The 24,593-nt window shown below is 48.5% G+C and overlaps 1 protein-coding gene across 1 annotated transcript in view; it reads right to left on the bottom strand.

Moving 5' to 3' along the window:
* Positions 1–4,282: 4,282 nt before the first annotated feature.
* DNHD1 (dynein heavy chain domain 1) overlaps positions 4,283–24,593 on the bottom strand; it is a 51,395-nt gene continuing 31,084 nt past the window's right edge. The window contains exons 21-42 of the mRNA XM_070427001.1: positions 24,366–24,543; positions 24,016–24,208; positions 23,511–23,799; positions 19,819–21,418; positions 19,419–19,627; positions 19,010–19,214; positions 18,832–18,934; positions 16,326–16,475; positions 15,891–16,073; positions 15,329–15,760; positions 14,643–15,114; positions 9,923–10,210; positions 9,507–9,659; positions 9,153–9,331; positions 8,058–9,023; positions 7,674–7,860; positions 7,363–7,479; positions 7,074–7,275; positions 6,200–6,291; positions 5,889–6,038; positions 4,850–5,673; positions 4,283–4,663 (exon numbers count right to left, since the gene is read on the bottom strand). Coding sequence (XP_070283102.1) covers positions 4,310–4,663; positions 4,850–5,673; positions 5,889–6,038; positions 6,200–6,291; positions 7,074–7,275; positions 7,363–7,479; positions 7,674–7,860; positions 8,058–9,023; positions 9,153–9,331; positions 9,507–9,659; positions 9,923–10,210; positions 14,643–15,114; positions 15,329–15,760; positions 15,891–16,073; positions 16,326–16,475; positions 18,832–18,934; positions 19,010–19,214; positions 19,419–19,627; positions 19,819–21,418; positions 23,511–23,799; positions 24,016–24,208; positions 24,366–24,543 — 7,526 coding nt within the window. The 3' untranslated portion in view covers positions 4,283–4,309. The remainder of the gene's footprint in view (positions 4,664–4,849; positions 5,674–5,888; positions 6,039–6,199; positions 6,292–7,073; positions 7,276–7,362; positions 7,480–7,673; positions 7,861–8,057; positions 9,024–9,152; positions 9,332–9,506; positions 9,660–9,922; positions 10,211–14,642; positions 15,115–15,328; positions 15,761–15,890; positions 16,074–16,325; positions 16,476–18,831; positions 18,935–19,009; positions 19,215–19,418; positions 19,628–19,818; positions 21,419–23,510; positions 23,800–24,015; positions 24,209–24,365; positions 24,544–24,593) is intronic.

Consider the following 24,593-nt stretch of genomic DNA (forward strand, 5'->3'; position numbering starts at 1 on the left):
AATTCTCTGTCATTCTCTAGGTCTTTTGCTTCTCATATTCACAAGATGGCATGTTCTTGATTAAGTGGGGACACCCAGCTTACTATTTACTAATACACCTCTTGGGAATCTCACTGATTGCCTCAGTCTTTTTGGCCTTCAAGGCTCCTTCTACATCAGTGGTTCTCAACCTTCCTAATGCCGCGACCCTTTAATACAGTTCCTCATGTTGTGGTGACCCCCCAATTCCATTGTTACAAATTGAACATAATTAAAGCATAGTGATTAATCACAAAAACAATATGTAATTATATATGTGTTTTCTGATGGTCTTAGGTGACCCCTGTGAAAGGGTCGTTCGACCCCCAAAGGGGTCGCGACCCACAGGTTGAGAACCGCTGTTCTACATTGTTAATACTCTGGTGTAAATATGTTCCATTATTCCCTATAACATGGCTGAGACAAAGGTCACAGTTCCATTCCCTGTCAGGGCACATGCCTGAGTTGCGGGCTCAATTCCCAGTAGGGGGCATGCAGGAGGCAGCCAATCAATGATTATTTCTCATCATTGATGTTTCTATCTCTCTCCCTCTTCCTTCCTCTCTGAAATTAAAAAAGAAAAGAAAAAAACAGGAGATCTATGGTTAGGCAACAAGCTTTAAACTTGACATTGGAAGCATGATCTATATAATAAAAGCCTAATATGTCCCCTCAACCAGGAGTTCAAGAGGGGGAGCGGGGCCAGCCAACCACCCACAGCCCCTCCCCTCAGCTGACCCCACCCCTGATTGGGATGGGGGGGTGATTGGGAGCAGGGCCAGCTGGCCAACCTCCTGCTTCCCCTCCCCCTGGCCAGTCCTGCTCGATAGACCCTGATCAGGGCAGGCCGGCCAGACCCTACCTGTACACAAATTCATGCACCAGGCCTCTAGTGATCTATAAAAGAAAACGAATAAATTGGACTGCATCAAAATGAAAAACCTTTGCTCTATGAAAGACCCTGTTAAAGGGAAGCTGCAGAAATAAATTAGTTTCAGGTGAGCCACAGTGTGCTAGTCAATGGCATTTTTGGTCTTTGAATTATTAGTGCATATAGTGAACAAGCCGGGCACAAATTTCCTCATCAATTTGGATATGCAAATAAAATTCAGCTCCTTTCTCAATTACTGATTTTCTTTACAAGTCTCACTTCCATCCTACACTCCATCAAAGAGTGGAAAAGCTAGAAATAAATTTAATTCAGTCTCTAGGTTTCATCTATTCTTTTTGAAATAAATACTCAAAAACTCAGATTCCGCCATTCTACCTCTACTTCTCTGCAAGAGTCATCTGGGTATAAAGGGAAGGGCATTTTGATATCAGAAGGAAGGGGTTCCCTGGCCTAATATTGATTCTTGGGTGTGCACAAGCTGGAATCTTCTGGATACAGTTGGCCCAGTATCATACCTGGGCATTCTGCCAACATTTGCTTCTAAGGCTGATGAATCCGTCTTGTCTTTTTTCAGCTGTCAGGGCCCGCTCCCCCCTCTCCCCCCCCTTGCTAATTTGTCCTCCTTGCAACAACACTGTTCCAACACAGTGATTTTCTGCCTCCTACTCCATTGAGCCTTAAAGGATCTCTACTCAGCATCCGAACTGTATAGGAATCAAGACACCTCTTCCTGACCATGCTGCTCTGCCCTCGTAATGCTCCTGGGGCCTCGCTAAGTCTGGGCTACAAAGCAGTTCCCTTCTAAAGCCCCAGGAGGCAAAAGGGCAAAAGCCTCTTTAGTCCTAGTATGTTATTTTACTATTCTGTCCCAAGGTCCCTGGTCATGTTGATTTTGTACCACTCCTCTTGCCTCTACTCCATCTACCCCTATCCACTGGGACAGGACGCACATATTTCTCCCCTTTGTTCTGTGTCTCACTTCCTACTTCCTTCCGTTGTTTGGGACTTGAATTTCTTAATGGAATTTTAATTTATCTGGCAGACCAAAATTGTCAAATCTGGAACATGTTTACGAAGTAGTCATTGTATTTGGACTATACTAATAACCTCTAATTGACTTGGGTTGGGCATAATTCAAGAATGAACTTCAGAGAATGGTGTGGATTTGCAGAAAATATTCTGTACCAACCAATTTCAGATAGTTTTACAGGTACCTCATCACTCTTTGCTCCCACTGGAGGGTAAATAGTAGTGATGATAAACATGGGTAGAGTTCATTTATTCAAAAGGACTTCTTCAACATTCTCTAATCTCCTTTCCTGGAGGAACAGGCATGCCTCTGGTTGACCACAGGAAAGAAAAGGGAATGGCTTCTGAGGAAAGTGGAGGCTTTTGCTCTCTGTTTTGTCTCTTGTTCAAAGGCATCAGTTACACCACAGTCACTAGTGAGTGGGTGACTGTGAAGAGGTTGTGCACTGACATTCATTACATACTTGATTTGCATTTCCTCCTACCATGTAGCTTATCCTAGCCAGAGGGAGATGAGTTGTATCTGGTAAATTTTGGTGCTAGGGGCAAGGAGAGGACACCATGTAGGCCTTTAGCTTTGCCATACTTTAACCCAATTTTTACCTGAGAAGTTTGCCCTGGGATAGTATGTAATCACACAACTATTAATAACTCAACGTATCAAAGTAGAACTCAATTTCTAACTCCTAACCTGTTTCTCCCTCAGATTGCCCATCTCAGTTAATAACATCACGATCCACCCAGTTGCTCACACCTAAAATCTAGGACTCATCCCAGATTTGTCCTCTTCCCTCGCTCTTCACATCTAACCCATCAGCAAGTCCTGCTGGCTTTGCCTCCAGAATATTTCCTAAATACATTCATTCTTCGTCTCCACTGTTATGACCTTTGTCCAAAATTCATCATCTCTCACTTGAATTACTTCAAGAGCCTTCAAACAAATCTTCCTCCTTGTTACCTGGATTTTCTCCCACCATAGAACAGCCAGGGTCATCTTTGAAAAATTTGGATTAGATCATGTCATCTCCCACCTAATACTCTCCGATAGATTTCTCCTTATGCTTTTAGAAAATACAAGTATATTGCCATGAAAAAGCTCTGTGTGATTCCATCCTCTTGGCTCACTCTGCCCCTCACTGACCATGCTCCAGCTACACGTTCTGGTCCTTGAACACCCCAGGCTTGCTTTGCCTCAAGATCTTTGTACCTGCCCAGCCGGTGTGGCTCAGTGATTGATCATCAACCTGTGAACCAGGAGGTTGCAGTTCAATTCCTGGTCAGGACACATGCCCACATTGCGGGCTCGATCCCCAGTGTGGGGTGTGCAGGAGGCAGCCGATCAATGATTCTCTCTCATCATTGATGTTTCTATCTCTCTCTCCCCCTTTCCCTTCCTCTCTGAAATCAATAAAAATATATTTTTAAAAAGACATTTAAAGAAAAAAACAACCTTTATACCAACCGAGCACTGTACGGGAAACAATCCTTCCTTTTAAATATACCACCCAAACTGTATTAACTGCTCCCCTCCAATCGCCCTCTAACATGTCAGCCTACTTTATTTTCCTTATAGCACTTAAAAATCATCAAATTCAACTTATTTATATGTTGGCCTTTTTAAAAGTGTTTTTATTGATTTTTAGAGAGAGGAAGGGAAAGGGAGAGAGGGAGAGAAACATTGATGAGAAAGTAACATCTATCAGCTGCCTCCTACTGGGCACAACCTGACGGGGAATCGAACTGGTGACCTCTTAGTGCATGGGTTGATGTTCAACCACTGAGTCACACGGGCCGGCCTGTGTTGGCCTTTTATTGTCTGTCTCTATTAGAACAACCTCATTAGTGCCTGGAAGAGCACCTGGTTCAAAGGGGCATTCAACAAATAATTGTTGAACAGATATAGGACCTTGTATCTTATTTTGCTTGTTTTTTGGGTGTATGGCTCACTCAGAGAATCCATCGCAGAGGAAGCAATGACTGGTAGGGCAGGATTGGGTCTGTCTCAATAATACCACTAAGTGCCTTAATCATTTTGAGTTCTAATGTTATCCCTTTAAAAATACCCATTGTGGATATAGCACAAGTGCTGAGACCACAGTAGAGAGCTGGGGAAGGACTCGGGATCCTGCGTGTTAGCCATCCCAAGATCTGCGTAGGCATGACCAATCCCAGGCGCCTTTCTTCACAGTCCCCGCACTACCCTTTCTTCTACCTTATTGTGAACACATCTCTCCTCTGTTGTGCACACTGCTTTGCCCTCAGTGTGTTACACCCTCAGTGTGTCACACCCTCAGTGTTTCCACACGGACACTCCTTGTAAATCTCAGAACTCTTTCACTGAATAACTCCAACTTTATTTTGGTTGAGGGCTTAGGACAAGGGTGGGCTGCACACATGGACTCTCCGTTGAACACAGATGGCAGGGCTGAGCTTTGTGGGCAGGGGCAGGTACATCAGGATATTCTTGCTGTGCAGCCTAGCAGTGCCCAGGGGCCCTTCCATGTACACAGGACAGGAATATACAGCCAGGCCGGCAGTGGGTGGCAGGTCATTGGTGTCCCGGGCCTGGGTGCTGACGCTGACTGGAGGCAGAGGACTGGGTTGGCTGGTGGGACCATCCTTCAAGGCTCCTGCTAGCGGATCCCACTGGGCATTCCAGAGCTGTAGCCCAATCAGCAGCACGGCTCCTGTCTCTGGAACTGGGGGCTTTGGGCTGCTCACCACCTGGGGACACCAGAAGCTGGTCAGGCAAGGCTAGGAAGCTAAGGGGTCTTCCTAGAGTGGGATCAGAGAAGCAGATGGGGCCACTGAGGGGACAGGATCACCAAGAGGCCAAGTAAGTTAGCTTCTAAGTGTAATCAGGAAGGTTGAGGGGGCGGAATTGGAAGTGAAGGGGCTGCTGGAAGATACCTGAAGGTGCAAAGGGTTGCTGTTCAGCTCCTGACGTTTATGAAGATGCCCAGAGCTGAGGCCTTGGCCATCAGGCGCATTCAAGCTAGGCACGTGGTGGTCAATGGGGACCATAGCAAAGGCAGCCTCCCAGCGCAGCGACAGCAGCAGGCGGTGCGGGTGGCGAAAGGCTGATAGGTGAAAGATGCGCTTTGGTGCTGCAGTGCCCGCGCCCAGGTAGCGAACCAGCAGCTGCCCACGGCGTGACAGCTGTCGCAGCCAGTGCCAGGGCGGCTGCAGCCAGGCAGGCGCATAGCGTCTCCAAGGTAGGGGTAGGCGGCCAGTCCACAGAGCACGGGCCACCGCTACACAGCGTTGGGAGACGCACGGGGGTGCGCCTTCCAGCTGTTGTAACAGGCAGTTGAGGTCCCCCTGCAGTGTGCTCACCAGCTGGCTCAGTTCCCATACCTCCATCTGAAGGAAGCCCTCCACAGCCCGCCCCGCATCGTACCCCATGTCCAACCACCCGGCACCAGAGGCACCAGACTCATCTTGGCAAGTGGTCTGGGTCAGCAGAGCCTGCAGCGACTCCAGTGTCTGCTTGGCTAGAACTAGGCGCTGCCGCAGCCGCCTTTGCCTTTGCTTTTCGGTGTGTCTGGAGCCATCTGGTGCAGGCACCCAAGTGAGCGAACACTGTTGCAGAGCACGCAGGAGAGCACGACTCTGGCGTCGCAACAGCCAGGCCTGGTGTCCAGCACTCAGTCCACAGGTCCTGGGTTCAGGTGGTGTGGGCAGTTGGTGCATCTGGGCCTTGCATTCTGATATAGCATCCAGCTCCTCTAGATCTTGGAGGTGGAGGTGAGGAGTGAGAGACAAGGTGGACTCGACCCACCCCAGACCCAAGGGAATAGGCCTTCCTCTGACCGGTTCAGCCATCTCCCCACAACTATGTGAATACCACCCCCTCCTGCTCCTTTGTTGCCATGCTGTTCACATTCCCAGGAGGATGCGCACTACACTGCTTTTCCCCACCCCAACACAGATACCTGATGGAGCTTACCTGGGCTGGGTATCAGAGTGGCCAGCAGATACTGGGGTGTGTGTGGTTGGTCCCAACTCCCCCTGCGGGGGCTCAGGCAGGCATGTATGAGGCTAATCAGGGCCTCCCTGTCCTTCTTGTCTCCCAAAGGACCCCCATAGAAAACCGAAGCTGAAGATGAGGGTAGAGTCCTCAGTTCCGGTCCCTCCAGTTTCCACCACTTCCCAAACCAAAGCGACAAATGATGGGCCAGTCTCAGTACTCCCACCTCCACCCCTTTCCAGAACTGTCCTGGGGGCAGATGACTACATGGGGGACAGGAAGGGTCTCACCAGCCAGCTCCTCCATGGCAGCACGGGGATTGCTAAGGCTGGCCCACAGCTGGTCTTGCATCTGAAGGACCTGGGTCAGGGTCACTTGATTCCTGGGGGAGAGGAGCAGGAAGTAGGGTTTCAAAACCATTTATATGCTGAGGACCTTCACATCTTTCCTCTCTCCTGAGCTCCTGACTCATGCGGGCTCGCTAGTCATTGCCACTTGGCACCTAAAATACAACTTGCTTTCAGTAGAAATCATTTCCCTCCACACCCACCCCCCAATTATTCAAGGCAGAAATCTGGGAGCCAACCTTTAACTACTTCTCTTCCTCACCCAATATATACTCTCTACCACTGCTATGACTACCCTAGTCCTACCACCATGATCTCTTTCCTTGAGACTTCCGGAGCCTCCTAAAGCTATTCTACTTGCCTCCAGCGCAGTCCTGACTGGCCTGTCCCCTTCAATGAAGCCAGAATGATCTTTCCAACAGACAAGTAGGGTTGTATTTCTTCTACTTAAAACCCTTTTGTGGTTTCCTACTGTCCTCAGTATAAAATCAGTCCCCTCGCCATGGTCTTAAAGACCCTTTACCACAAGCCTCACCTCTCCCACTCAACCCCCCGCATGTCCACCTTAGGCACACTGTTGTCTTTTCCCTCCTGCTGAGCTTAGTTCCCTCTGCTCAGAAAAGCCCATCTCCACTTAATCTGCTTCTGCTTATAAGACTCAGTTCAATGCGAGATCCCCAAGTCCTTGGAGAAGCTTTTCTTGGCTTCCCCCTGTCCTCACACTTTGGTGCTCCCTAGAGGTGAATCCAGCCTGTGGGAAAACACTCAGTGTTTGCTTCGGGACTGACTGACTGAGCAGAATGGGTGGGGTCCTCACCAGTGGCCCCTGTGTGCCTGCAGCTTCATTCCATAGAGCTGCCGGTGTAGCAGGAGGCCATGTAAGAGGAGCAGAGGCAGCTTCCTGGTAAGGGGTTGCACACACAGTTCTTGCTGGGCTAGCTCCACATTGTCGAGCAAGACATGGCCCAGGTCCAGGGACTGCTCCCAGAAAACAGGCATGCAGTGCTGAGTCAGCACAGCTGGAGAGGAAGGAGAGTGCTGAGTCAGCACAGCACAATTGCCCTCTCCCCTTCCATCTGAGAGCCTTTGGGGTCAGGGCTCCTCACCTGGTAAGGAAGCAATAGACTCTGCAGGCACAATAAGCCAAAGACGGAAGTCTCTGTGGACCATATTCCTGCTTGCAGATGGGGCTAAAAGCAGTTCTAACTCCGGGTCTGAGAATACTAAGGGTCAGACATGGGACTGAAATGAGTCACTGGGTAAAGAGGGTCAGACAAGTCTAGAGATCGGACTTGAGGCAGGAGTCAGATACAGGGGACAGGCTTGAAGCTAGGGGTTGGTCGTGAGACCTGAGAGTTCAAGCTTAGGCCCAAGTGTAGGAAAGGGTCCTAAGAATATCTCTCAGCAACAAACCCACCGTGGGCTCCATCCAGCAGTCCCAGCAAGGGCAGTAGCAGCTCTTTTGGCCAGTGAGACATCAGGTGACAGTTCTCTAGCACCAGCCAGTGCCCTTTGCACATAGCCTGGCCTAGAGTGCTGACCACAGCGGAGACCGGGTTCCAGGCCTCAGAGCCCAGGGCTATCACCTCCAGATGCTTCTGCCCCTGAGAACCGCAGAGAGATGTCAGAATAACTCAAGGTGATACTGGGGTGCCCCAAGGGACTCCGAGTAAAGCCACAATGACCCCCAAAGTCTCTGAGTAATCCAGAAGGATCCATGAGACTGTTGGGAGGCCCCACCCCCATCCTATCCTAGCCCATAGGAGCCTGGTTGCTTTGTGGCCAAGAGGTTGGTTCAAACCTGCTCATGCTGGGCAGCCAGTTTCTGGATGACATACAGGGGATGCAAGGTGGCTGTGGGGTGACCAGGTGGTGGCAACAGGACCAGCAGGGGCTGAGTAGCCTGACTTTGTTCAAAGGGTATGGTGGAGGGACTCAGGTTCTCATCCAGGGGCCGGCCCAGGAGGCTGGTGGTGAAGTCTGCCAGCGCGCCTGCGAGGCACTCAGGTCTCAGCACGCGCCACAGGATCAGCTTCTGGAGGAGGCTGAGTAGATTGGGCCCAGACCCAGGTATAGGCCCCAGCACTGTGGATGACAGGGACAGGTAAGACTGCCAAACACTGGAGTGGCCTGCCAGGGAGACACGCAGCCCAGCAAATGGGGGCAGCAGCTCTAACATTCCACATTCGTGCCAGGCTCTCCGCCCTAGCCAGGCCGGTCGAGCCACACCTGGGACTGGCTTGCTAGAGCCTGTGCTGGGAGAGGCTTCCAGTCCAGGCCAGAGTGCCAGCCTCTCCAGATGTGGTGCCTTCCTTACCTCGCACAGCAGAGCCAAGGCACCCAAGGCACCTACCAAGGGCATGTGGGCCAGGCCCAGTGCAGCCACCATGCTGCCCAGCAGCTGGCGGGTCAGCTGTGTCTTCAGCTGTAGCAGATGGCTGGGTAAGTCCTTCCCCGGATGATTCTCACACTGCTTCATGCTGTTCAGAGCTCGCTTGGTGGCTGCCAGCCAGTTCTCTGGGCTCATCCGGAAAGGTGGCAGCAGGTCTTGCAGTGGGCTCAGGGCCCTGATAATGGCGATCCCATGCCGGGCCACATGCTGATAGGGTACCCACTGTACCATCTCCTGCAGCCTCAGGTCTTCCAGCTCCTCGCGGTAGGCATGCAGCTGACATAGTTCTGCCTGGTTCCTTACCATGTCCCGCAGGAACTTGGCTAGCTTCTGCTTAGTTGGGTTCTTGGACAGCAGCCTCATCAGGAGTTGCTCCTGCACACAGTCATTGTGGCATGGATTGGACCCTTTCCCACACAGTCCCCTGTGGTCTCCACTCTTTCCACCCCCATCCCTGGGCCCCTGCAAAGCTCAGCCCAACCCAGATAGCAGTCCCCTGAGCACCTCAGTAGCCTCCACAGCTTCGAGGGTATTCAAGGATCTCATCTGGAGGTTCTGCCAGCGGCTCTCGATCTTGGGACACTCTCTGCACAGGATTTCATGCAGCATCTGTTCTTCTAGGATGTCCATGTTCAGACCCAGATCCAGCACATTCAGCACTTTCAGCAGTTCACAACCTAGCACTTGGGGTGATAGGGGAGACCCTTAACCCTTCCCCTTGGCAGAGCCAGGGGATGGGGTGCACAGAGAGTGTGGTTCCCTGCTACAGTCCTGAGCCTGTTCTGGGCCAGATTGAGTGAAGCCGGGGGCCTAGTATGTCCACAAAGCTGTGCTGGCAACTTACCCACTGGCCCTCACCTTTTTTCAAGGCACCAAGGGGTTGGGTGGTGCTCAGATAGAGACAGAAGCCAGGCTGCACCTGGGGTGGGCTCAGCTGCTCCCGCTGCAGTAGAAATGGCAGTTCTTGGCACCCTAGTCCCAGCTCCACGTTGGTCAGTAGCACAGGCAGGCCTGTGAGGGCAAAGCAAGGACTCTAGCCAGCACGTAGGCCACTCCCCCCCCCCCCCCCCCCCCCCCCCCCCGCCTGCCATGTGCAAAATTTGGCTCTGATGAGCTCCCCTCTACTGAGCAGGGTTCCCTCAGGGCTCTTCAACAGAGTTAGTGCCCAGGATGAAAGTGGGAGCTGAGCTCAGACTGGGCTGTGAGAAGCCTGTGGGCCCACAGAGTTGGGGGAGGACAGAAGGGAGACATGGTGGGCAGGGACCAGTTCTTACCTTTGGCAGCTGCCTCCAGGAGCTGAGGACCCAGGTCTGGGTCAGAGCCTGAGAGTACGCTGAGGTAGGGAAAGGACGGAGAATGGGTCTCAGAGGCTGGCCTCGACTCCTGCCTCTCTGTCTCGTCCTCCTTGTTCTCTTGCTCTTGCTTCTCTTCCTCGTCTACCACCTCCTCCTTTCCCTTTTCCTTTGCTTTCTGCTCTTCAGCCTCGGGACTCTTTTCACTATTGTTATCTTCCTCCTCTTCATCCTCTTTATCCTCTTTTTCTTGACTTCTGTCGCCCTTCCCTGTGCAGAAAGATGCAGAGGAGCTCTTCTCAGAGGAGGAATTAGCCTGCTAGGGAGCATTGTCCACCCAAGGGCTCCATCTCATGAGGGACGTCACTTAGGTTCTTTGGGACTCAGTTTCCTTATCTGCAAAATGGGGTTGCTATCAGGGAGCCCTAAAAGTTTACTGTGAAGATGACATGAAATAACACATAGGAAGCAGTGAAGATGACATGAAATAACACATAGGAAGCATTTAGCTGGCACCTCGTAAGCAGTCAATAAATGTTAGCTATTGTTATTGTTACTCTAAAATTCCAGGGAGGAATTCTGGTCAGTCCTGAAATTGACCCATCTCTGCCTTTCTGTGGGTAGAAGAGCCAGTGCATTCCCCTTTTTGCCAAAGCTTATCTGTGACTAACAACTAAAAGAGACATCGCTAATACAGAAATCAGTGCTTGTAATTTAAAGGCCATTAACTGTGGAATTAGCCAAGTGATGGGCAGTGTGGCGGACACAGACATTTGGCTAGCCAACAGCCATCCCAAACCCTTTTCCTTTGCCTCCCCTACTGCAGGGGCTGGAAAAGAGGAATACTTGTTATTTTTTAACTATTAAGAAATTTAAGAATTTTTTAAAAGTATCACACATTTAAGAAGCGGGCAGATGGAGGTTGTCGGGTCTACAGTTGGGTATATTTATTTTCTATTGCTTAACAAATGACCACAAACTTAGCAGCTTAAATAGACACCTGTGCCCTGGCCAGTGTGGCTCAGTTGGTTGAAGCATTGTCCCATGTACTGAAAGGCTGTTGGATTGATTTCCGGTCAGGGTATATACCTGGGTTGCAGGTTTGAACCCTGGTCAGGATGTGTATGGACGGTAACCAATGGATGTTTCTCATGTTGATGTTTCTCTCTCTCTCCAAACAAACAAAAACAATACAGTTTATTATCTCAGTTCTGTAGGTTAGAAGCCCAGCACAACATGGCTGGATGCTCAGGGTTACACTGGGCTAAAATCAAGGCATTAACTGGAGTTCTCATCTGGGACTTGGGGCCTCTTCCTGGCTATGGTTTCCTTCCCACTCTTTCCCTGTAGCCCACTGCACCTTCAAGCCAGCAACGGTTCATTGAATCCTTCCTATGTTTCAAATCTTTCTTTCTCTTCTTTGCTCCTTTCTTCTTTGAAGGGCACAGGTGTTTACATTGAGGCAACCCAGAGATAATCCAGGATAATATCGCTATCTTAAGGTTGATTGACTAGTAATCTTAATTACATCTGCAAAGTCTCTCTTGCCATGTAACAAAACATAGTTATGAGTGTAACACCGAGGGGGGGTGGGGGCAAAGGTCATGAGAGCCAAAATTCTGTCTACCACATCTGGCTATTCAGACTTCTGAAAGATCTTTTGTTTTCCTGACAAATGGAACAGAAATGACTATCAGCGATTCTGACATGATGCTTGGAGGGATAGCAGCCAACGAGGCAACAGATTACCACAAATACAGTGGCTTAAAACAACAGAAACTTATTCTCTCATAGTTCTGGGGGCCAGAAGTCCAAAATCAAGGCATTGGCAAGACTGCCCTCCCTCTGAAGGCTTTAAGGGAGCCTCCTTCCTTGCCTCTGCCAGCTTCCGGTGGCTTCAGGAGTTCCTTAGCTTGTAGCTACATAACTCCACTGTTTGTCTCCATCTTCACATGGCTTTCCCTCTTCTGTCTCTTTTCTTCTTTAAAATTTTACTTGTATTTATTTCAGAGAGGAAGGGAGAGTTATAGAGAGATTGAAACAAGAGTGATGAAAGAGAATCATTCATTGGCTGCCTCCTGCACGCCCCACACTGGAGATGGAGCCCGAAAGCCAGGCATGTGCCCTGACTGGGAATTGAACCATGACCTCCTGGTTTATAGGTTGATGCTTAACCACTGAGCCATGCTGGCCAGGCTCTTCTGTCTCTTATAAGGATACTTGTCATTACATATATGGTCAACTCAATGTAGAGTGGTTTCATTTCAAAGTTCTTAATTACATCTGCAAATACGCTTTTTCCAAATAAGGTCACTTTCATAGGTTCCAGGGGTTAGCATATGGATATATATTTTAGGGGTCCACCATTCAATCCACTACAATGTGATAAGTCAACATGCTAATGATCATAGAGCAGAAAGATGGAAGAATTTGGGTGCTTGAAGGCAACACGGAAGTCCTATACTTACCTCATGCTTATTATAATGTGAGATAAACAAATCCCTATTTGTTTAAGCCATGGTAAGTTGGGTTTTTGTTATTGGTAGTGACAGCAAGATGGGGGTTGGAGGAAGCAATGAGGGTTTTTCTTTTTCCTACTGGGAAGGTGGCTAGGCTATGTGGTAGGTAAGAGGCTGGTTTATCTCATGAGACTTAGACTATGTGCTTACTGAACTTTAGTGGATTTATTAGAAGATATTGGAGTGTGCTGGCTACTTCTCTACTTCAATGAGAGAAACTTTAAGGAAATTCCTTTCTGCTCATATCAAGCAAGTTCAGACCACAGATGATAAGATAGTCATACCCCTGGCTGATCTGCAAAGATGATTCTCTAACTCATGTTGCATGGAAGGGGCTTCCTGACGCTAGGTCCATCCCAAGCACTTCTCTCTATGCACTCCCTTCTTGACAAAGATAAATCCTTTGGATTTGGATACAGCTCAAAGTAATAGGGCCTAAATTCCCTGGCCAACCAGCCTGAGCTCACTACTCAGACTATTTTCTTACAGCTCTGAGGTCAAGGCTGAGATTTAGATGGATGATAATTATACCAAGGAATTGGTGGAGCCCCCAGAACCAATGTTAAGAGATAGAAGCTGGAAGGTATGGTTTAAATTCAAGACTGAGAATGTATCAAGATTTCTTGCATTCTTTAATAGCTAATAGAGTCCTTATGAATGAAATCTATAGTAAAAAGATGAGATACTTAAGGGGGTTAGCCAGAAAAATCTCCCATCTGGTAACAAGTGATCTGGGTCTGCTTAATTTTAAGGCAAATCCTAAGTTCCCATACATTTAAGGCAGAGCAGCTACAAACAGGGGACTTCTTACTCAACTTTCCTTCCGTAGGTTGCCCTGGGGGCAATGGGCAAAGAAAATTATACTAGTTATCAGAACCCAGGGCAGCTGACCTGACTGTCCAAGAATTCCATAGCCAGTGAAATAATGCTAATTATTTGCCTTACTATCTCTCTAGCTGATATATAGTACAAGCTAGAGACTGATATAGAGTGTTTCTTACCCTTGCCCAGTTTCTAAGCAGGAAGTTTATAGTAGTTATCTTGATTTGATTTTGCTTCACTTTGTATATCAGGTTTGTTGGTATGGTGAGATGGCACATAATCTATCATAGGTTAAGGAATCACAAGGACCCACATCCAGATCTAATCAAGAGCAATGAATACCATTCAGAATTTCTGGACTCAGAATTGTATGCAAAAGAGTGTCTGTTAGGCAGTGAATTCATTTAGAGTTACCCATGTGATAGTTCTATAATGGGCATTTTTATAATGGTTCATGGGCACAATGGAAAGTAGTGCAAAGGGATGGACTGTAATAATGGCAGCAGTAATATATTAGTAGTAATAAAGACTAACGTTTTGGAGAACTTATTATATAGTGTTCCAAAAAAAATGTATACTAATGTATACACACGCTTAGGATAATTCTGAAGGCAGTGTTTGTTAAAATACATTTCATTTTCAAAATTGAGCAATCAACTGTTAAAGTATATATACATTTTGGGAGGACAACCTGTATATTAGGCACTGTATGAACCCCTTTTATGTGAATTACCATACTTAATACTCACAACACTTTATGAGATGGGTATAAGTAAGACCCTCAATTTATTGGCAAATAAACAGATTAAGGAACTTGCCTTAGGTCAACAGCTAGCAAGGGACAAATGACTGACCCAGATAGTCTGATTATAGAGCCTATGTTACGGACCCCTTTATCGTACACCTTCCATTAGAGATATCTGCTATTCTCATCCCTAACCCTTTCTTCTGGGAAATAAACACCCTCCCTCCCTTCCCTTAGAAAATGTTCCTTCTCATGCTCCACCCAGATGGGTCGCTGATCCAAGCAGAACCAATAGATATATTTCCCCAGAATTCCTGGACATAGGAACAAATTTGGGTTGTAAAGCTCTGAGTTGTTAGCTAAGTTTCCAGTAGTGCTAAGCAGATCAGGGAAGTGGAAGATCATGGACTGGTCAGACACATAGATTCAGAATCATTGCAATTTGGGCCAAAAGATGTAAATGTGACCTAATTTAATAGGCTGGTGAAATCTGGGATTCCTTGGCCACAAAAATGTAATTATGAAAGGGAATGTCACTATGGCTCCGGTGCCGGGAAGTTCAGACACCCAAGAAACACTATGATTATTATTAACACTATGATTATAAACACTTTACCTCTGCCCTTGGTGGGAACTGGGGCCATGCATCTAGTATGTTCCAGAGGCAGTGGGTTCAGCCAGTTGAGGGCCTGCTTGCTGGGATCAAGCACCAGAGGCCAACGGCAGCTGAAGTAGTGGGTATAACTTCGAAGAAGCAGGCCTGCCAGGCGAGCTGACTTTGCCCGGGGCTTCAGGTCTCGGTCCCACTGGAACTGTTCGGATTCAGAGCTCAGTAAGGACAGAAGGCTAAAGGGAGAGCACGTGGAGAGCAGGGGCGTTTTTGGTGGCGTGATGACAGATTTCTGATTCTGCTTCAGGGCCTGTGCCACATCATCTGGGCCCAGAGTCTCCTGAAAGCCCTTACACACAGCCAGCCACTTTGCCAGTAGCTCCTGGCGCCTTAATGGTGGGAAGGGTCCCAGGTAAACGATGGCAGCTGAACACAGGAGGGCATCGCCATACACAGTCATGCACTGCCTCTTCAACTTCTAGTGTAGAAGGGAAGACCAGAGGGTGTGCAGGCCAGTGAGGAGGGTAGAGGCAGAGGGTCTAGCAGAGAGGGAGCAAGGCAGGGTAAAAAGGAAAGCATGGCAAAGGGGCAGAGTGGGATAGAGGGCGGCAGTGAGGGCACTGAGAGGAGGAGGAATGCAGATAGTGGTGCAGAAATGAACTTTGGGGGGAAATCTGGGAGGGGCTGGTTACCTCGAGCTCTGCAGTCCAGGAATGCATGGGCGCGAGCAATGCAGCCTTTATGGGCCACGTGTGATACTGGTCAGACTGACTCCAATTGAGATTCTCTACCAGATGGCCGTGGGAAGCCTGGATACCTTCCAGCTGCATAGTCAGGGCCAAATTGCGCTCCAGGATCTCCTTAGACTGGAACTGGTAGTGGGCCAGTTGGGCCTGCTCCCGAGCCAGTGTCGCCTCTAGCTGCCGCAGCAGCAGGCCCGTGGGCAGTCCTCGGTGTTGTGCCAGCCTATAGCGCAGAACAGCCCAGAGCCAGGCTGCCAGGCTGGCTGCAGGTGTGCTTACTGCCCTCAAAGCTGCGTCACTCATACCTGGAGCCTTTAGGGCAATGCTTAAGTTTATTATCTCTGAGTCCGTCATCTTCTCCTTGGGGAAGAACACCAGCTCCTGGGAGAGTTTAGGTTAAAAGGAATGGGGGTGACATAGATGCTCGGAACCTTACTCCCTCATTCTTACCTTGTCAAGCGTCCCTTTTACATCTCTGCTCTCCTCATCCATTATGCCCCACATTCCCTACCTGATAAAAATCTTCAGTGCTTAACAGCTGCTTGGCACTGGCCCAGCCTCTTTCACGGTGGAACAGGTCACACAGTGCATTGGTCACCTGGACCACAGATTCTGGCGGTGCTCGATAGCTTCGTAACTCCTCAAAATCAGTCACCTTCAGCTGGCTCAGGGGCCCAAGAAATGCCTTGCCCATCTAAATGAGGACAAATTCACTCTTGAAGTGAGCTCTTAAAATGCCCTCTTTGTTCAAGGTATTGTCAAGAGGGATCGTCTCCCCTTAGGAGTCCCCATAAAGGGGCCATTCCTCAAGCCATCTTATTACTGTTGTCCCCTCCCCCAAGAGACTCCATGACAAATCACCCCATCCTCTCCTCTGGGCATCCTATCAGGAGCTGTCCTCTCACAAGAGAAGAGCAGTTCAGGGCAGGCGACAGAAAGAGCCCACCTGCTCCAGGAAAGCCTCATGCTGAGCCCGCAGGGCATCCCACTGCTTGGTCAGGTTCTTAATGAGGGACTCCTGCTGCCGACACTCGGCTAGTTGCCGCTTGTGTAGGATCTTGCTGTGCTCGAGATGATGACGCAATATGCTGAGTTTCTGTGAACAGAGACCCAGGCTGCAACTCCAGACCCTAGACCAGGTGGAAATACCCTAGGGAAGACTCCATGGGCTTGGAACTCCAGTGTACTCCTCACTTAATAGTCAGGGTGATCAAGTTGAACTCCAAATAAGCCACTAATATAGACTGAACTCTGGAGCTGTCACTTCCTGGTCTGTGAGTTATATATCTAATGATGCAGCCCCAAGTTGGTGGTTGCTTCTCCTGACCTGCCATACAGATCCAGGCAATCTGAACTCAATGCCTACATGTTTGACCATTATGCTACCCTTTTCTGTTATTAGACCCACTAATGGCATTTGTCACAGAGACAGTTCCCTTCCTCTTAAAACATTTTTCTCCCTGAGTTTCATGATACCGTGTTCTCCTTTGGCTTTCTCCAACTTCTGAGGCTGCTCTTTCTCAGTCTTTTCCTCTGTCATCCCTTAAATATTCCTCAGCAATTTTTTCAGGGCCCCTTCTCTACTCACCCCACATTTCGATGTGCCCTCCCTAATCTCATGGCTTTTATTACCATTTATATTTTAACAACTCCCAAGTCTCTATCTCTAGCCAGATTTTTCCCCAAACCCCTCACCCTGTATCTATCTGCTTAGCAGAAATTTCCTCTTCGTTGTCTCACAGGCCCCTCAGACTCCACATGACGAAAAATGTATATATTGGCTTCCTCAGATCTCTTGCAATCTTACTCATCCATTCATGTGTTCTTTTTCTTAGAATTGTGGCAAAATACACCCACGTTTCCCAAACCTAATTGCCACCCTGACTCCATCTCTTCTCTTCCCCTCAAACCCAAAGCATTTCCTCTCAATTATACCTCCTAACATCTCTCATGTCTACTCCCATCCCCAATACCCATCACCTATGCCTATGTTCTCTTCACTTTTGACCTTCTACTCTTAATCCCCACCTCTAATCATTTTCCATGCTGTAGCCTGATTGGTTTTCTAAAAACCAAATATCATCATTGTCATGTCCCTTACCACACCTGCCATTCTTTCATTTGGTTTACAATGCCTCTGTGACTAGAAAGCCTCTACTCATTTTTCCAACTTCATCTCCTTTTCCTTTCCCATTACTCTACTCTCCAGCCATCCCTGACTTTCAGTTCCTCCAATGTGGCACACATTCTTTTGCCTCTGGGCCTTTGCATATGCTGTTGCTTCAGCCTGTGACATTCTTTCTCTCCACCCCCATTTATGCAAAATCTTACTTAATCTTTAGCTATCAACTTTGATGTACTTCATTCATTTGTTTACATATTTAAAGAATGTTTTTGAGTGCCTACTGTGGCACTAAGCTTTCTTTAGAAAGTCTTTCTTGATACTTCAGAGTATCCTGGACTTACTCTGTCATTACACACTGTTTTAATTGCCTGGACTCATTTATATCTTCTAGTAATCTAGGCACCATAAAAGCAAGGACAGTGTCTTATCTTTCTTATTAGGAGGTAGTCTAACCTAATATTAATAGTAGTTAACATTTATTGAAACTCTTACTATGTGCCAGCACTTTTAAATGCTTTACATGTAAGATCTCATTTAATGCTCACTCTAAATATCTCTGGATTTCAGTTTTCTCATCTGTAAAATAGGGGGGCGAGGGGGAAATAGCCACCTCAGAAACTTGTGGCAAGGATTCTATCTATCTATCTGTCTGTCTATCTATCTATTTATCTATCTATCCATCCATCTAGATGTAAACATAAGATGTAGATATAGATGTAGACATAGACATAAATATTAATGAATGCCTGGACCAAAAAATTCAATTAATTTTTGTTGAGTACAGTAATGAATAAATGAAACAACTGAATATGAGAGAGAAAAGAGATATAGTTATGCAGAATAACTTCTGGGATTTGGCTTAAATGACTAAATGAATGGTGGTGCCATTTCCTGGGGTGGGGAATATTGAGAGAAGCACACACTATCATGGCTGTTGAGTAAATGACCAAGGGATCTGACACTGATAGAACATTCAGGAGAAGAGGAGGATCAGAGGGAGAGGTGACCATGAGACTGTAATCCCTGCCCCATTCCTGATGGAATCTACAGAGACCTTGGGGAGCATTCTGAACTTCACACAGTCAAGCTACTAGGGGAAACCAGAAGCTACACTTGGGTTTCATGTGTTTAGAAGAATCAGCCAGGTCTCAGATGTGTTATGGGGAGTTTTGAGTCTAAGTTCTAAAGGAGGTGGCAGCATGGATTTAGAGAGATCTCATGGGGGAAAGGGGACTCTCCAGAGATAAGAACTAAGGTTCAGTTTGGTTGGTTCCTCCAAAATCCCCTTTTGGGCTTCTGCTTTGGACCATAGTCTTTTCCCTCTTACCTTGTAGGACGCTCTCATCTCCTGTTTCAAGATGGAGACCTGAGTGATGTGGATATTGTGTTGTTCAAATATTGTTGTCAGATTCCCCAGGGCATTGTTGAACCTGGAGATACAGTGACCCAGTGAGTGTATTTGAGAGAGCAGAAGGAGGTACACGGCAGGGAATGGGACCACTCACCGCTGAGCCTTGTTCTTCATCTGTAGGATCATCTGTTGTTGCAGCAGCATGAAGGTTTCCAGGAAGTCTAAGAAGGTCTTGGGGGTGACAAGTGGCAATTCAGGGCACAGGTGCCCATGGTAGCTGGCAGCCGAAAGGTGGATGAAAGCCATGGCTTTGGCCACATTGGGAATTGAGGCCTGAAGGTCTGGGTGCTTCAAGGTATCTGCAACAGGCATGACTTTAGCCTGGGCTAATGAGCTTGTAGAGGAATAGGAAAGGAAAGGGACCTTTTCTTGGCTCAGAAAAGAGGGCACAAAAAGTGAAGGGGACTCACTAAGTGAGAGAGAGAGAGAGAGAGAGAGAGAGAGAGATAATAATCCTCTACAGTCTGGTTGAGATGAGGCACAGAAAGGTAGAAAGTGCTCACCATCACCAAGCGGTAGATTCTGAGCACTGTCCAGATGGTGCTGAGCCACACTGATCAGGGAGTCTTGATCCCAGGGTTCATAGTGGTCAATGCTGGTGATGGCCAGTTGGAGGAGTCTCCGGAAAAGGGTAGAGGGCAGTTGTTTGTGTGCCTGGTCATCTCCAATCAGGATGAACATGTGCAGGTGGCTGCACACTTGTTGGTAGAACCTGTGGGCCAGGAGCTCAGATACTGTCCTCCCCTTTATCTCTATTTGCCCATGAATGCCCCACAGTCCCAATCCTGAACCCATAGCTCTGATCTTCTGAGCCCTCACAGCAACCCCTACTTTTCTTTTTGGCCTTTTGGCCAGAATGGAGCAAGAGCAGAGAAGCCCCTAGAATGGGGCTCTTGGCCTCACCTCTGCAAAAGCATTTCTTTCTTGTTGGTCTGCTTGGCATCTCTGAGGAGATGTTCTTCAATGTTTTCCAGATGTGCCTCTGTGTACTGGTCAGGGAAACTGCCTGAGCTTGCCAAGGCCAGCAGACGATGAAGAGTGGTAAGATCCACATCGTTGGGCACCAGGAGGGCCACTGGCTGACCTAACATGCCAGCGTGCCAGCTGGCATCCCATAGACACTGGAGAATGGCCTTCTCTGGCTGACATGGCAGATAGAAGATACGGGCCTGACAAATGTTAGCTGCCAGAATGATGGCAGTACAGCGCCCAGTGCCCAGAGCCCCTGAGAGCAGAAGGCCATGCTGCCGGGGCCTGGCCAGCACCCGGACCAGGCGGGCCACATGCTGGGCCATCGAGTGGCACCGGGCAAGGTGGGGACTCAGCTTTAGCTGAGCAGCTGATGTGGCCAGCTGCTCCTCCAGGCTCTCCCACTGCCGTTCCAGGTACATGTTGGGGCTCTCAGAGTTGGAACCCAGTATCAGCTCCTGACTAAAGATTAGGTCTGAAGGCTTTTCTTGGGGACAGAGTAGTAGCACTGGTAGCAATAGGGGTGAGTCCAGGTCCGACTGGGATGTCTTCTGCCACGAATTCTTGGATCTCTTTATTTGAAGTTTGTAACTGGAGGCCCTTGTGCCTTCCTCCTGATTTATCTTTTGACTTATGTTCTCTGTGCTCTCCCTCTCTACTGGGGCTATGGATGATGCATGACCTGAATCGCTGGAGGGTGGGCCCGTGGTGACCCAAAGGTCAAAAGTGTCTTCTTCTTCTGTATCACTGCCGCTATTGCTTAAGTCCTCCCATTGGTCCAACTCCCCTTCAGACTCCACTTCAGGCACCCTCTCCTCCTCTTCCAACTCCTCCTTCTCCTTATAGCCCTTGTCCAGGCTTTGGGGCGCTGGCCCACAGCAGAAGACACTCTGAGCTACTTCTAGGAGCAGCTTGGCACAATAGTCACGTTCCCTAGGGCTGTCCAGCCGGTCACAGAAGGTTCTCTGTGCCTCATGCAGCCAAAGGCGCACCATGTTGCGCATGGCCATCATAGTCAACAGGCGAGTGCCACGCAAGCCTGACACCCGGCGCAAGTGCTCCTGGTGGTTGGGATAGTCCAGAAAACCTCGGGAGCCCGTTCTGGTTGACACCAGCTGAAGGCTTCCCAGTAGTTGGCTCACAGAGTGCGGGGAGAAGTGGTAATGTGGGTGGAGGGGTGAAGGCAAAAAACAGCTGCCCACAATCTCCCAGGCCTCCATGGAGGCACAGATCAGGGCTCTTGCTAGAACACCCTCCCGCTCCACACAGGGAAAGCGTTCAAGCCAGGCCTGGATGATAGGTGTGTGCCTGCTGAGCAGCATGGCCTGGGTCATGTCGGCCAGGGCCAGCACTGTGAACAGTCGAAAGAGGCGGGGGCACAGTGGGCACTCACAGAAGCCTGGCACTGTAGCTGTGGCAAGGAAGTTGACTATAGGCTGTAGTCTCTGCAGTTCCAAGGTGCTGTGGGCACACACAGTGCCATTCATGGCCTGGCGTAGAGTCTCCAACACTGGCTGACAGCTCTTCTCTGGGTCTGTGGGACATTAAGAATAACAGTGAGGACATGCTTGCATCCACATTGGCAGTGTCACCCTGTTCCTCTATCCCTGCCTCGCCCAATTTACCTCTGAACACATAGGATTCTGAAGGAATTTTGTGCATCTGATGTGTTGGGGTTTGGTCATGTCTAAGTGGTTCTCTCTCCCACACACTCTCACTAAAAGTGAGTAATTTCTTCTCTCTTCTGCCCCCAATCCTATATGGCCAATTATTCATTAACTGAAGGTTAATTAATAGGGAAGTTTGGAAGCTGAGATGCTTGTAAACCTAATCTGACCAAATTTGGGATGGGTGGGGGGGGGGGGGGGCGGCGGGGCGGCGAGGGATGCAGCCATCACAGAGAGTGTGGAGTTATATCACATGCCCACTTTCATAAAGTCAACTTTATAAAGATATGACTAAGGGTAATATGCAAATTGACCGAATGGCCAATCACTATGACGTGTACTGACAACCAGGGGGCAGACGCTCAATGCAGGGGCAGGGGGTGCTCAGCCAGAAGCCAGGCTAGCGCAGCAGCAGTGGCAGGAGCCTCTCCTGCCTCTGAGGCAGTGCTAAGGACCAGCATGCTGAGCAGTAAGGAGCAGCAAGCAGGCGGGTGGTAAGGAGCAAGGGCTCCTGGACTGCAAGAGGGTGCAGGCTGGGCTGAGGCCCTCTCCACCACGGAGTGCATGATTTTTCATGCACTGGGCCTCTAGTATAGATATAAAAGCCTAATAGGCACATTGTCCCCACAGGAGTTCAACCAGGAGATCCATCACTCACTATGATGTGTACTGACCACCGGGGGGCGCAGAATGAAGGAAGGCCCGGCTGGCAGGTGGCAGCAGGGAAAGGGAGGCCCCAGCCGGCAGCCGGAAGGCCCTGATTGGCCCTGATTGCCGGCCAGGCCTAGGGACCTTACCCTTGCACAAATTCATGCAACAGGCCTCTAGTATAAAATAAAATGTAGGTATTTTAAAAGTATAATTCAATGAACTTTGACAAATGTATGTACCTGTGTAATCACCAACCCGATGATATTTAGAACATTTTCACCACCCCAGAAGTTCCATCATGCCCCTTGCAGTTAATCCCCCCACTTCACTGTCCCAGGAATTTCTATCTGATCTAATTTCTATCACTATAGATTAATTTGCCTATTCTAGTACTTCATATAAGGGGAATCATACACTATATGCAATTTACCATTCTGGCTTCTTTCGCTCAGCATGATTCTGAGATTCATTCATGTTTTGTGTGTACCAGTAGATTGCTCCATTTGGTTGCTGAGTAGTAGTCTACTTTGAAAATACCACAATTTGTAGATCTACTGACAGACACTGATGGGCACTTTAGGTTTCTGCATTTTGACTATTCAGGATAATAATGCTGCTATGAACATTCCCGTATAGGTTTGAGAACATAAATATGATTTTATTTCACTTGGGTAAATACTTACAAATAGAATTGCTGGGTCTCATGATAAGTATATATTTAATTTGATAAGGAACTGCCACACTCTTTTCGTAGTGGTTACATCATTTTACAGTCCCATCAGCAAAGTGTGAGTTTCAGTTGCTCTGCATTTCCCAACACTTTCTATTCTCAGTCTTTCTAATTGTAATCTTTCTAGTAGGTTTGAACTACTATCTCATGGTGGTTTTAATTTGCAGTTCACTGATGCCTAATATCATGGAGAATCTTTTCACGTGCTAATTGGTGCCATATCTTTCTTTCGTGAAGTGTCTGTTCTTTTGCACATTTTTTAAAATGGAGTTTGTTTCCTTATTGAGTTGTACATTATTTTATATATTTTGAATAAGTTCTTTGTCAGATATATGTATCATGAATATTTTCTGTCTATGGCATGTATCTGTCCAGTTTGGGCAAACCACTTATCAAAGAGACTGTCGTTATACCGTTGTATATCTTTCCCTCCTTTGTCATAAATTAATTGACAATATAAGCGAGGATTTATTTCTTGGATCTCTATTCTATTCCAATGACCTATTTATCAGTTTTTATGCCTGGAGGTTCAGGCTTCCTGGAGATATTGCCTCCCTTCTCTCCTCCCAGCTCCTCACCAGAAGCAGCCAGGTGCAGATCCTCCAGCAGGAAGAGGAGTGAGCCTTTAGAATTCAGGGGCTGCCCAGACCTTGGGCTGGCTTGTGCTTGGCCCTGGACCCCTTGGCTCAGCAGAAGGCGAAGGTGGGTGGTACTGAAGGCAGGGTGGATGGGGGTGTAGATGTAAGGGTGATGTGGTTCCACTAGCACCTCCACAAAGGCTGACTTCCCTGTTGCTGCCTCTCCAGCCAGCAGCACTGGGTGTCCCTCTGTCAGAAGCAGGTCCACCACATACAAGAGTCGTTCAGTCTGCAGGACAGGAGCAGGACTTACTGTGGCAGCTCCAGACAGTAATCCAGCTGAAAGGAAAGGTCTAGGGATCTTGTCTTAAAGCTCCACTTGCACAATATTTTGTGTATTCTTGCAAGTGTGAAAACATAGCAAAGAAAGGGAATAAATAGGCCTAGAACGTGGACTCTCCCAGGAGACCCCCTTGAGCCCCAACCCCAGCCACTGTCCTCACACCTGGGGAGAAGGACTGAAGGTGCCCAGAGATCCCTTGATGCGGCTGCCCACGTATTGCCCAGTGAAGGGGACCAGAGTCCCATCTTCCGGGCATAAATGAAGATCAAACACCGAGGCTGAGGGTGATGGCTCAGGATAATTGGGGAGGTAACTAGTAGAATCCCTCAGGAAGGTATCAAAGGCGGGCCAGAGCCTGCTCAGACGGACACACAGGCAGAAGTGTCAGAGAGTTACAACAGTGCCATTTGTGACACACACCACCCTCCCGGACAGAGATCCCCTGGGTTTGACTCCCACCGGCCAGTCCACCTTAGCCCTCTGCATCTGCCACTCCCCACCCCTGTAGATACCTGGAGGGAAGGTGGGCTCCAAAGCCCCAGATCAAGGCAAAGAGAAAGCTGTTGACAACCAGCAAGTGCTCCCTGCGCTTATTAAGCACATCACTGCTGTCAGCCTGGGACCGGGTAGGAGAGCTGCTTTTCAAGGACTTGAAGCTCGGGGTTCCGGAGTCACTATGACTGAGGTCTTCTGCAAAGGACACTGTGGCCAGAATAGGACCCCGGTAAGAAATGGGGGCA

This window comes from Myotis yumanensis, unplaced genomic scaffold (assembly GCF_028538775.1).
Source record: "Myotis yumanensis isolate MYYU_CA2020_CCGP unplaced genomic scaffold, mMyoYum1.0.hap1 SCAF_10, whole genome shotgun sequence".
Lineage (NCBI taxonomy): Eukaryota > Metazoa > Chordata > Mammalia > Chiroptera > Vespertilionidae > Myotis > Myotis yumanensis.